General features: G+C 42.0%; 1 protein-coding gene across 2 annotated transcripts in view; it reads right to left on the bottom strand.

Annotated features, from left to right (window-relative positions):
• The window catches only part of LOC122767829 (plexin-A1-like), a 192,826-nt gene that overhangs the window by 72,013 nt on the left and 108,170 nt on the right, over positions 1-12,643 (bottom strand). For both annotated transcript variants that reach the window (XM_044023327.1, XM_044023325.1), the window contains exons 7-9: positions 11,873-12,026; positions 10,088-10,187; positions 4,187-4,301 (exon numbers count right to left, since the gene is read on the bottom strand). In XM_044023327.1, coding sequence (XP_043879262.1) covers positions 4,187-4,301; positions 10,088-10,187; positions 11,873-12,026 — 369 coding nt within the window. The remainder of the gene's footprint in view (positions 1-4,186; positions 4,302-10,087; positions 10,188-11,872; positions 12,027-12,643) is intronic.

The following is a 12,643-nucleotide window of genomic DNA, read 5'->3' on the forward strand; positions in this document are numbered from 1 at the left end:
AACACTTCGAATCGTTTTCTTAAAATGTATTTCTTGGCATGTCGAATGCTTGCTTAGAAACAAATAAAAGACAAGAAATAGTACAGCAATAATCTGCTTAAAGGGGGAAATTATATTGACGTGGGCAAGGTGGGGTCAGTATGTATTTTGCAGGGGCTCATGGAACGCACACAGCTTTTAGAGCTGCCCACGTCTGACTACTGTATGTCCAGTATCTTAATAAAGGTTTTCATTTCCCAACGATGTATCATCTAAGAAAAAGGCCAACACAAACAGACAAAGAGGAGGAAGAGGAAGTGGGTGGAGGACAATGAAGGGACAAGGGTGACATCATTTCGCCCATCATGTATCCTTGCAACGAAAGAGACAGAAAGTGGACAAGGAGTGGAAGGTGTTGAATTTACAAAAGAGTGACAAAATTCATCACTGGGGTCACAAATTCCATGTCACACAGACGTGGAGGACATGGCAAAAATAAATGTAGAGGAGGGCGAGAAGAAGATGGAGAAGCTACTGACAAGATATAGATTTAGGTGGATGTGTGAATGACGTGTGTGAGAGCATGATGAAAATAATGGGTAGTTCCTGACAAAATGTTGAGTTTGGTCATGAACTCTATTTGGCGCAGACACAAAGATATTAATAAATTCTATGAGATCATCATCAGTGATGAGTTAAATATTTTCCTCAATCTGGAAAGCAAACAATGTCACGACTGCTTAGAAATAAGGCTTTTAAAGAGAGAAATAGAATGGGGAAATGGGAAAGGCGAGTCAGGGGTTGTGGGCAGTACTGTAACCACAAATCTCGATCAAGTTAACCGCCGCCCTGATTGCTCAAGTGAGACTGAGCCTCGCGTTGCAGCAAAACAAACATGTAAGCCGGTCTTAACAGAGCTGAGCCCAGCCACCCCGAACCCTTTCCCCACACTCATCAAGGCTTTGGCTCAGAATAGTGATTTCTCTCCAGGGCTGTGGAAGGAGAGGCGGAGAAGAAAGAAGGGAGAAACCTGGAGGAACAAATGGCAATCAAGTTTCATAAAGAAGAAAAGCACACAAAAGAAACAAGGGGAAGGTTTTACTATGTGAATAAAAATATAATAAAGCAAGGAGACCTACTTTCCTTCTTTTATTCTAACCTCCTCCCTCTCTGTTGCTTTTTTTTTCAAACGCTTGCTCGTCTCCTGCAATTTTCCGCACGGTTGCTCCTTAATTTAAGAATTTGTCTGTTGTGCCATTGGAGGCATTGTTGATTCATGCATATTTGATTTAGAAATGTCACTCATTATATTTATTTCCTCCCTGCTCCCTCTGTATATTCTTCTTTCTTCTCTCCCTGATACAGTGTGTTCACAGAAACAAATGACATTCTTTGGCTTGTTCAAATCATTTTGTGTTACATTTTCATTTTTGCCTGATGAACAAAAAAAGGGACAAAAAATCCATACAAAGAAATTTAATCCAACGAATTGCAGAAGGATGAGGTAGTGGCTGTTTTTTTTGTTCTTTTAGACAAAGAACATAAAATAAAGGAAAAATTATCCACTGGTTCTCTGGGTTGCCATGGCAACAAAAGATTCTGATACTGTCAGATGAGAACTTAAATTCAGAGATATGGTTGATGGTCACCTATTATGTTATTTAATTTTGGAACAAAAACACTGGTGTTTGTAGTCAAGTGATTCATTTTAAATGTGAGAAATAGAAAAATATATGGTGTCTGAAGTCTATTAGTCTTTCTGTCTGAAAATACAATCCTCACTGAGTTTATGTACAGGAGAGAGAAGCAAAAGTGAAATGTCAAGTTTGGTTTTTATGGTAAACTCTGCTGTTTATATCAGAGTTACTGTACAACATGGAGAAAAAAGAATGCATATACTCATCCCGGATGGCATTTCCAAACCTATTCTTACTCACACACAGAGAGAAAGAGATGAAACTGTAAAACAGTCATGTGTCTGTACTCTGTTTGCTTTTATTCACTCGTACACAGGAGGAGGAGGGTGAAGGAAAAGAAGGAAAACAATGGAGTGAATGAGCATCAAAGTGGTAAGGAATGAGCTGGAGAGAGTGTGAGAGAGGGAGAGATGGGCCCTGGAGAAGACAGGGATAAGTCTCGCCTACAGGAAGAGCTGTACTAGTTGGGGGCTTGAGAGCGCAACTAATGGATATGGCAGCTAGTAGAAGGATGATGAATGACTGTGTGTGTTTGTGTGTGTGTGAGTGTGCACATGCATGTCACTGTCAAAATGTTTACACTTCTGTGCATGAAAGACACAGTATAGGAGTGATCTATGGTGAATGTGTGTGTGTGTGTGTGTTTGGCAGAGCATGTGGTTGGTGGTTTCTTGGGCAGACGAGGTGACAGGAGACCAAAGGGCTCTCTGCTGCTCACATGCCACTCTCAGTCGCTCTGTCCTTCTGTCTCCTCTTTCTCTTTGCTGCCGCTCTCATTCTTCTTCATTTCCCTCTCCAGCTATTTATCTCTGTCCCTTTTTGTTCTCGCGCATTCTGCTTTGAACTGAGCCTCGACCTTACAACCCAGCGCAGCAGAAAGCATTTTCACACGCAGCCTCTGTAAATGTAGTGAGGTGCCTAAATCGCCTGGGACAAAAATATTCCCATGTCATTGACATGAAATTCATCAACTACAATGAATAAATGTGCAGTGATGCAGACCTGAAACACGCTGCACCACATCACATTCCCAAGTGTCCTCATCTCCTGCTATTCGCTGAGGACGGCACAATATCACAATCTGTGTCATACCACAATAACACAACCTTGAGTATCTACAGATCAGTCTGATATGGTTGTTTTATGTGTGCTACCTCCCAGCAATAACAGATTTTTTGATTTAAATCTGAGGTTTGCTGAGTGATTTTGACCACTATCAGACCGTTATCAATACCGCGTATCGCTCATCCCTGCTGTCGACCAATGTTACCATGCAATTCATGTTCCCTTGCACACCTCGCTTTTCTAAATGTTCTTATCATCGCTGCAGGCCTTTCCTGCTAATCCATCCGTTGCCCCTCTGGCCTGTCTCAGCTCACAGTGTGCTAGCCAGTGCTCTCCCCATGTCTTGCAGATGGGCGCAGTAATCCGCTAACGTTAGCTCTGTGAGGCGTGAAAGCTGGGCCTGTGTGTTGCTTTGGATGGCACTGGAGGAGGCTGTGGTTTACCGTGGCAGGGTTTGGGATTCTGCACGGCTCCAGTTGTGAGAAGAGATAAGGAAGAGTGTAATTGGATGGAGGTTGACCAATTAATAAAGGCCTGTGATTTAAGAAGACCAACAAGGGGGAGGAACGTAATCTACATAGAGAACAAAGGGCGAGTCGGAACACAAACCTTCAGAGATAAGGTGAAATTGTAAGGATGTGTGCATGTGAGGTGTGATCAGATAGAACTGTCAGTCACAGGAGAGTGCAGTGGATTTACATATGTAAGTCCATTAAGGCGATATGTTTTTGGACGCCTAATATATGCAGGATTGTTTAGGACATTTGAGAGAGAGAGAGGGAGTGAGTGAGAGCAAAACCACAGAAAAGTGATGTGTCCATCATTAAAATCATTGCATATTCACTCCAGCAGTTGTCAAACACTTGTTATGCCACGCATGCCGCTCTCGCTATAGCGCCACTCGCCACGATTGATATTAGCTTTTATGCTAATGCAGCATTTTGCTATGTAAGAACAAGGCAGTATTTCCATAGACATTCATCCCAGCCTGCTTACAGCCTTATGGGCCACGACAGAATTATTGCTGCGCAGTACACAAGCTGTTGTCATTCTGCCAAGAGCCGCAATTACACATACAGGCAGGCAGACACACACCAAAGCACTGAAGGTGTGGGGGTAAAAGTGTGTGCAGCTGAACACTATTGATGCCAATGTTCCTATAATATGAGTTTAATAGTGGAAGAGAATAAGCAAGCTTTCACTGTGGAATCACTGCCATGTATGGATGTGAAAATGTATGTATGTATGTATGTGTATGTGGTCATTTATCACCAATTTACTCAAATATTACTTTAAGCATGATCATGAGAAAGATCAAATTGCTTACGCTTCATTTTTTAGTTCTATTAACATAAAGCATAACGTTGCTTTAGTGCTATGAAAATGTCCAACACATTTTGTCAAAACTACAACATTATGCACAAATCTTCCGTCATCAATCTTACCTCAGAGATGTTGACGCGTCCCTCCTGGAAAGAGCAGTCGTTGGCATTCTGGGTGCACATGTGGCGGTACTTGCACCAGTGGCATGGGAAGGAGCCATTTACACAGGAAAGGCAACTGAAACAACAAGATGAGAAATATGTGTTTCACTAAATATGCTTCGTTTGATAAAACGGGTGTTTGAGGCAGAAAGAGGGACAAAATGAACTAGGTTTCTAAGTTTAAAATTAAAGTGCAACAGTAATATCTCATGCTCCTTTTCGCAGTTTGCATTTCATTTTTCAGAAATGTCATCTCAGGTAAGTGCACTAAAATAAAATAAATATATTACGGTGGTTCTGTAACTATTTATTTAGAGCAAAACTACATGGGTGATATAGTGAGGTAGAATAAATGGCAAGGTAAGGACTTTATGTGATCTAAAGTGTAAACACATAATCCACTGCAGTTTTTATGTTTTTAAGATGCTACCTTTCTTTTTTCTTTTACTTTTCTTGTCTTTATTCTGCAGGAGTTAAAGTTGGACTTTTTACCCCACCCTGTCTGGAATCTTCCATCTTGTCCACAATCCGTCTTTCTGTCCCTCACTCACTTCACCGTCCACCTCTTGCTTGTTCTACATGTATATGTAAAGTCATCTCCCTCACAATCTCTGCCCTTTTCCCTCTTCCTACCTCTACCTCTGTATGCATTCAGCCTTGAGCCTTTCTTTCCGCCTGTCTGTCCATCTCTGCCCGTCTCCCTCTATCCATCCCTTTCATTTGCGGCCGTCTCATTTTAAAAAGCTCTCCCCCCTGTTCTTTGTCTAAAGCTCTCTTTCATCCATGGGCTTACAAGCGCTTCGCCATTTTAAATTCACCTGCTTTGGCTGAGTAGAAGTGCAGATGGATGGACTGAAAAGAGAAAGATCAAAAGCAGGTGGATCTCCCCAAGAGAGGTGGAGACGCCAGGTATCGTGGGAGAGCGAGAAGGGGAAAAAAGGGAAGGAGGCGGGGTGTAGCCTGCAGGCTCCGCATGGGCGTCTCATGGGAGACGAAGGAAACATTAGGTTGGAAGTTGAGGAGTGTGTGCGTGCGTGTGTGTGTGCGTGTGTGTCGCAAGACAGTCAGACAGGTCCACGCACACAGTTTGTCATCGCAGCTTCATGTTATTGGTGTTCTCTCTTCCCTCCCGAGACGCGGCTATATGTGCATAGAAGTATCAAATTTAGCCATTACGAGTTTACAAATAAAATTGTTTCATTTTATTACAAAGCTTAATAAACCCTTTTGTCGGGAAGATTTAGTTGAGGTTCAAATTTTTTCATTTAGCCATAATGATTTGTGAGGGAATGTGGTTTGCCGGAAATATAATAAACTACATTTAATACTGTCAAGGTAAGCAAGTCTAGCTCCATAACAATAAAAGAGCAGATAGAGATGCATCACTGTGTAGGCTGATTTATATTCCGCCAGATTTGAATTTGCACATTTCTCTCCAACGGCTATGCACACACTCCCGACAAGCTCTCAAGTGTGTTTTAACCCTGTGTAAATTGCCAGCCACCGTTCCCCCTCACCCACATTAAAAACTGAGGGCTTTAACTCTTGAGTTCAGACATGGAGCTCATATACAAATCCATCAAACCCTGACGTGGATTCATTTGGATCAATTAAGGTCGCTCATTTGGTGGGTGCACACTTTAAGCGATCGTTTCCAGCCCAGACCCCTCCTTTTGAGTGAGATCAGAAGCTGGAGCTAAATTCAATCCCACTGTCGCTTTAATTGACCAATTTAGCACTGTGCTGAGAGAAGCTGTCCATTTAGAATGAGGGATGTGTGGCTAAGGAAATAACAGGCCTCCTAATACCACGCAAGAGCAAGTGGAAGATTTGTCAATGTTGCCAACAAATGGAGGCAAAGCGATTAGGCTACGCCATGATAGGTTAGCATAGTGTGCTCCGACACACAGATAGCAGGGGGGTTGTAGCTGGTGTTTTGTGTAAGTGTACGGTAAGAAAGAGAATAAAGGGCATCAATGGCAAGTAAGCAGCGGGCTCTTTGTGCTGTTTGTTGGGTTTTTGTTAGCACTACAATAATCGCTACTTTGTATGTCAGTGTCTTTTATTGTGTGGGGGGCCACCAATGCATTTGTGCTCATCAAAATACAGTACAGCACCCACTTAACACAGTGGGTGACCAGGCCCAAGCTGCGAACAGTACAATGTAAAGTTGGCAGATCAAACCCAAACACCCAGTCAACACATCTGTCACTAAGACCTGATATTAACCATTTCTAACTGACTTTTATCTTTTATTCATGTCATATCAGCCTTGTTAGTCCATCAACGACTTTGAAATAACGAGCAAAATATCAGCAGGTAACTGCTGCCAACTTTCTGGGACTTTTAAGATCACACCCGCTGAAATAAAAGAGGGTGCCATTATGTTTGCCACCCAAGGCCAGCAGTCGGCCCAGTCTGACAACCCCCTACTGCTTAATCCTTGGTTCCTTGAAGTAGCCAAGGTCCTGTCTCGTGAACTGCCTTAGGATTCCAAAACCGCTCTTTTAGCCTGGACACAAACCCTTTTAAGGAAAAGCTTACCCAGGGCCATTTAAGGACCTTTAATAATAATTCTTCTACTCTTGTCCAAGGGTGGCCTGCTTGCATTAGACCCCCAGTATCCCCCTATTGCTCCACTCAGAGGCTTTGAGCAGCCACAGACACGCTCCCCGTATGGCCACATTCATAATGCTAATTTAATCCATTCATATTCACATGCTAATCAAGCTACGCTAGCTTTGAAGCCATAGTGGGGTATTTTAGGGCCCGACACAAAAGGCAGTGATTTCTGTCAGTTTTGAGGACTAAATACAATCTGCTCTCCTAATGAGGTGAAATTGACACTCCTGAGTTTTAATACGAGTTATTACCAGTCACTTAAAAGGAGTGGAGGTGAATCATTTAATGATCCTCTAGTGGTCTAGTCTGTAATTACTGGAACCCTTTAAAAAAAATATTGAATACAAGATTAAATCCTGCACATGACTTTATCAACATATTTTGAGAGTGCAGTTTGTCGAAAATGAAGGAAACGTGGATGTGCCTCACAGTGACGGCAACATTTGGAAAACACTTTTCTTCCAAATGTTCTCAACTGCACTACTTCCCTTTTTGGCCTTGGATGAAAGCAATTTTTCATTCTCAACTTGACTTTCTTCGTTCTATATCATTCAGTTATGTTCCTCCCATAACCTCGATCTCAAAAGACCCAGTCTCAACCAAGCCATGTTATCCAGAGCAAGACAATGTGATTTAGAAAGCCAGGCGTATTTAAAATCCTACTATAACAAACAATATTCTACTACCTTAAATAAACAGGGAGCTACGGAATGAGAAAATATTTAATTAAGGAGCAGGAGGTGGTGATTTTCTATTCAAATCTCAGCAAAAACTGAGACTGGGAATTCTAATTAGATTAATAGCAATATGCAAATGTGTGGTATTTTTGAGAAGCTACGGGCGTAATCAGTTGAGTAAATGAGTGGGAGGGGTATGTGTGTTTTTGGGGACTGGGGGTTGGGCGTTGCTGTGTGAGAGTCAACTCTTTAGACCCATGATTTCAAGTTTTGGCACATTTCTTTCCTTCCAGATGGTTCAATTACCTGTAAAACATAGTTGAGTGCAGTATGAAGCTGAAACGCAAAGGAATTTTTAATTCACAGTTAGTGAATGTTGCGTCTGTGTGGAGCATGCCCGCAGTCTTAACCATGTAAAGCCAGTAATATTTTGATTCTAAGCCTAATCAGATGGAAACTGTAAAGAATGACGAAGCATTCTGGAAACACGGCCTTGCATGCGGTGGCGGGAGCCTAATGTCATTATGCCAACAACATTACCAGTCTGATCTCATCAGACGCCACACACTGACACCCAGAGGGCACAGTCAGTAAGAGGGCCGTAGCTCCAGCTCCAAATGGGTTTCTTATCGCAGCATCTCTCTTTGCCATCAGTCGCTGCTGAAGATGCAAAGTGCCATATCTGTAACTTCATTAGACGTGTCCATTACATCACTCGGAGGCTGCATTAGATCAGCTCGGGAGTGGATTTAATCAGCGTTCATTGCAGGAATATCTTCCAATGGGCAAATGTCTTGTCTGCGTCGCTTCTCATACATTATTTTTTTTTATAGCCTTAAGGTCATTCCTATACATGTGATGTCTTATTTTAATATATAATTGAGGAATACAATTTACAACTTTAATTAAATATGTTTGTTGTTTTAACATGAAGCACTTTGTGCTCACTGGATTTACATTTTACACAAGATATACCCAAGGCAGTTGAAGGTACAGGGCGTTATAGAGCAAACACCATGAGGTCCTTATGGGAGATAAATTAACCGTGAGTTGACATTGTAACCCACCACACCCTTAACCAGCTGAGCTAATCATCGTTGTCGTGGCAGGGGATTTGAGTACGAGGGCAGGGAGACGAAGGGGGCGGTGGGTTAAAGGTCACAGTAACGGATTAAGTGTCCAAGGCATTCAAGGCTTCAATGAGATGTAAGTGACAGAGCAGGGAGAGGTGTGGCTGTGCATGTCTGTTTCTGGCCAATTCTCATAGGAAGCTCATCTAACATCCAGAGGGAAGCCATGATAGAACTCTGAGGTACTCCAGGGGACTAGTAACCATCTGCTGCCCTGAGGCTAATACCCAAGCAGACGTTCAAGCCTCTTGGATCAGGCACGGATGGACAAGAGGGTGGGTGTTATTTGGGGCAGTGTGTAGTCAGTGGATGATAATTTTAGCCAAACCGTGTGCAGCAGGCTCCTGATTTAGTGACTGGATGGGTAGTGGATAATTTCAGCAGAGGTTGGATTAGGGGAGAGACGGTTTCATATTGAATTTAAAATTTTAGTTTTGACTTTTAGAGCAATTCATGGACAAGACCCACAATGCATCTGTGATCTTTTAACCCCATACTCTTTGGGTCGATCACTCAGGTCTTCAGGTCGGAACCTTCTGTCGGTGCCTAAAACTCAATCTTGTTTTGTGGAGGCTGACATAATTCATTCAATAAAGTATGTACCACTAGTGTTTATACACCGGGACAAGGACAGTAGTCCAATTAAGTGGAGAAGTTAAGCCTCAACGGTGTATGAGAGAACACAGAGAAAATGAAGGTGACAAATTTAACTTCAATTACAGAATTAAGATTACGGCACAGATTAATACCAGACTGAATATAGAAGTGTTCAAATAAGATGGAACTATTTATTTAATCAAGTGGGCCAGAGGAATAAATAAAGTTATAATATGGAATTGGGAGGCATTACTGAAGACCAACGCTTGATTAATTAATCATTAAAGTATCATTAGTGTGTGTTGTGGGTTATGATAATAAGAGTAGAATTACCATCTCATATCCCAATCGTTTTTCACATACAGCGGGTTCGATTTTTCACTTCAGCGGTAACTCAAGCCTCCTGTGGAGGTTGTCAGGGCGGGTGTATTTGTGTGTATGAGGGACAGAGTGTGTGTGGGTGTGTGTACTTGTATGTGTTTCCTCTTAAGAACCTTTTCTTAGGGCCTAGTCGTCCTTATGGAGACCAAAATCTGGTTCCAATGACTCAGAACCTCATTGCTAAGGACCTGGTTAAGTTTAGGGCTAAGATTTGAATTGGGGTTGGGTTTGGTTTTGGTTTAAATTTGGGATAATCCCTTGTTTAAGTGAATGGATATCAATGCAGTGTCCGAAGAAGAATAGCTGCACAAACATGTGTGTGTGTGACTGAATCTGTTGTGGACGGTAATAAGAGACAGCTCAAGGAGAGACCGTAGAAGATCAATAAGCAAAAGACTGAAATGGGACAGGTGGACAGAGAGACAGGGAGGAAAAACCTAATCATTGTAACTCACGACTGGTGGACGCTGCAGTTGTAGAAGACAAAGTCGACGCTGGCAAACTTCTTGCCCGTTTCCTTGGATTTCAAGTAGAGCTTCACCACGCGCTTGTCACCTACAACAAAACCATACAAGACAAAACTATTCTTAGAGTCTTGTATGTTTAAGGAACAACAAAATAACACATTACTGAAGTGAAAAGACTATGTAATAACAGAGAGTCAAGGCATTTGCTCATCAAGGTCAACAAAAATAAATGACACAAAAGGGAGGTGACCACATTCTCTTGTTTCACGTCAGTTATGGGAAGAAATCTACTTATGATGAGTTTGTTGTCAGACATTTTATTGAATAAAAAGCTATAGAAAACAAACTTTAAAATGTCTGTTAGACAGTTTGAAGATTGTCCAGATTGTTTGCATTTGCTAATTTGAATGCATTAAGTGAACTTTGGAAAATAGATTCAATCAAAATTAAACCCTGCACTGTGGCTCTGTTGAATTCCACTGCTGATGTGAAAGCTGCACTGACTGACAGACAGAGTGTGTATTAAACAATTTATTCATCGACACATAATCACAAGTTTAAGTCTCCTGTGTGACACCAGATAACACAAACACACAAAGAAAGAGTGTAGCTTAGCAACACACCACTCATGTCGCACCCACAGTGGGGTAGCAATAAAAATAGCAGCACCAATCAGTGTTAGGGTGCCAGAGCTGATGAGAGCTTGTAATGAGGCACACACTGGCCTCAGTTGAAGTACTGCTGAGGAAAGTTAGAGCACAATATCTGACACATTTCCACCGAGCTGGATTTCAATACCAAACATGTTTTTATCATCTTTGTGGCGTGATAGAATTAGACATGCAACAGTCAAAAAAAAACAAAACAAAAAAACGCTATTTTTAACTCATAACGATAAACCACATGGAGGTTTCTGCTTTGAAAATAAGTCAGAAGCATAAACAGTGTCTTTTAGATGGGGTTAAAAAAAAACAACAATTAAATGAAACTGACAACGGTGCATAATGCATGATAATGGGAATTCAAATACATGTCTATTTTCAGTAGATAAATGAGAAGCAGTGTTTACAGCGTTGAAAGGGAAACGTTCTAGGTTTTATTGGTTGTGACACTGTATGCTGAATATAGATGCACTAAGCATCATCTGGTAACATTAAAATTCTGTTCTGGTCAAAACACGGCTTTATACTCCCTCCAGTTCTAATGTAGCAACTCTGAGGAGGAGACATGTTGATGAATTTAATTCTGAGAAGAGATGAAGAGGCAAAGAGGGGGGAAATATAATAAAAATGGAGAAATATAATGAGTGAAAGGGACGAGAGTGGTAGGAAATGCGTATTCCTGGGCCCAGAGAGGACAAGATCACGTCACAGCAGTTAATGTTGAGTCGCCGTGCATTTATGTTATATCAATGTAGCCGTCTCTGGATCTTTGAATCTCCCCTTTGAGACCAGTGATGACATGTACAGCTGCATGACATCTTTCGACCCCTGGCTGAAAATCAACGCTAATTCTACAGATAAACTGCACACTGTTGACGTCTCAGCCTTGAGATAATGTATGCTATGATTTGGTGCCATACAAAAAAAATGATAATTTGATATGATTAAGTCAAGTCAAGTAGAATAAGGAGAGTAAAAATACGATCGTCATTACTAAATTCTCCACATATTCCACACCCAGTCTTCTCCACTGTCCCTCACCACCACCACCACCCAAATGACCTCACAACCGCAATGACTTCATCATCCTTCACCCCTTCCTTGTCCCAACCTTTGTTCCTTGTGATCGGAATGACGTCCCGTACGGAGGGAGAGAGGCAGAAGATGTGTCCACCCTGGATCCGTCCCTCCGTCTCTACGTAGTCCTCGAAGGAGCAGTTGACCCCCGCTGACAGATCGGGCACGTTACGTGCCTGGAGGACCAGCTAGGGAGAGAAAGAGAGTGTGAGACAGTCACGCACAAGATCAATGGAAGGACATGGTGTACATGGATTGTTATAAGATATGACATGAGGGTTAATGGGTGTTTTGGGGTGGAGGGGGAGGTGGTGTGTGACAGTTGGAGGAATAAAAGTGTGTGTGTGCGTCAGTCACTGCAACAGCTATTACATCAAGGTTAATGTGTGTGGGGATGTGTGTGTTAGCTGCTGACAGACTGTGTTCACACACACACACAAGCCTTTTTTTCCACTAAATGCACAGTTTGTTCTGGCGCGTTTAAATTGTCAAAAGTTGTGAAGGACAACAAAATGACCACTTTGCACTGACCCAATTTTTTGCACACTTCTGTCGGGGCACATGAAGCTGCGTTCCCACAGTTCAGTTCACCACAGAACGGTTTGGAAAAGTAAACCCTGATACTGTGTGGTGTACACTGTGTGACATTACACCAGCACAGCCACAGTGAAACCTACCTATAAACATAATAAAGATGGCCACATAGCACTGACATTATTCACAAAAAGGAAACACATATGTCCTCTCCCCTGTGCTAATACATGGTATACTATGTTTTTGTCATTCCAGTCTCTTTGTTACCCGC

This window comes from Solea senegalensis, linkage group LG4 (genome assembly GCF_019176455.1).
Source record: "Solea senegalensis isolate Sse05_10M linkage group LG4, IFAPA_SoseM_1, whole genome shotgun sequence".
NCBI classification, from domain to species: Eukaryota; Metazoa; Chordata; class Actinopteri; order Pleuronectiformes; family Soleidae; genus Solea; species Solea senegalensis.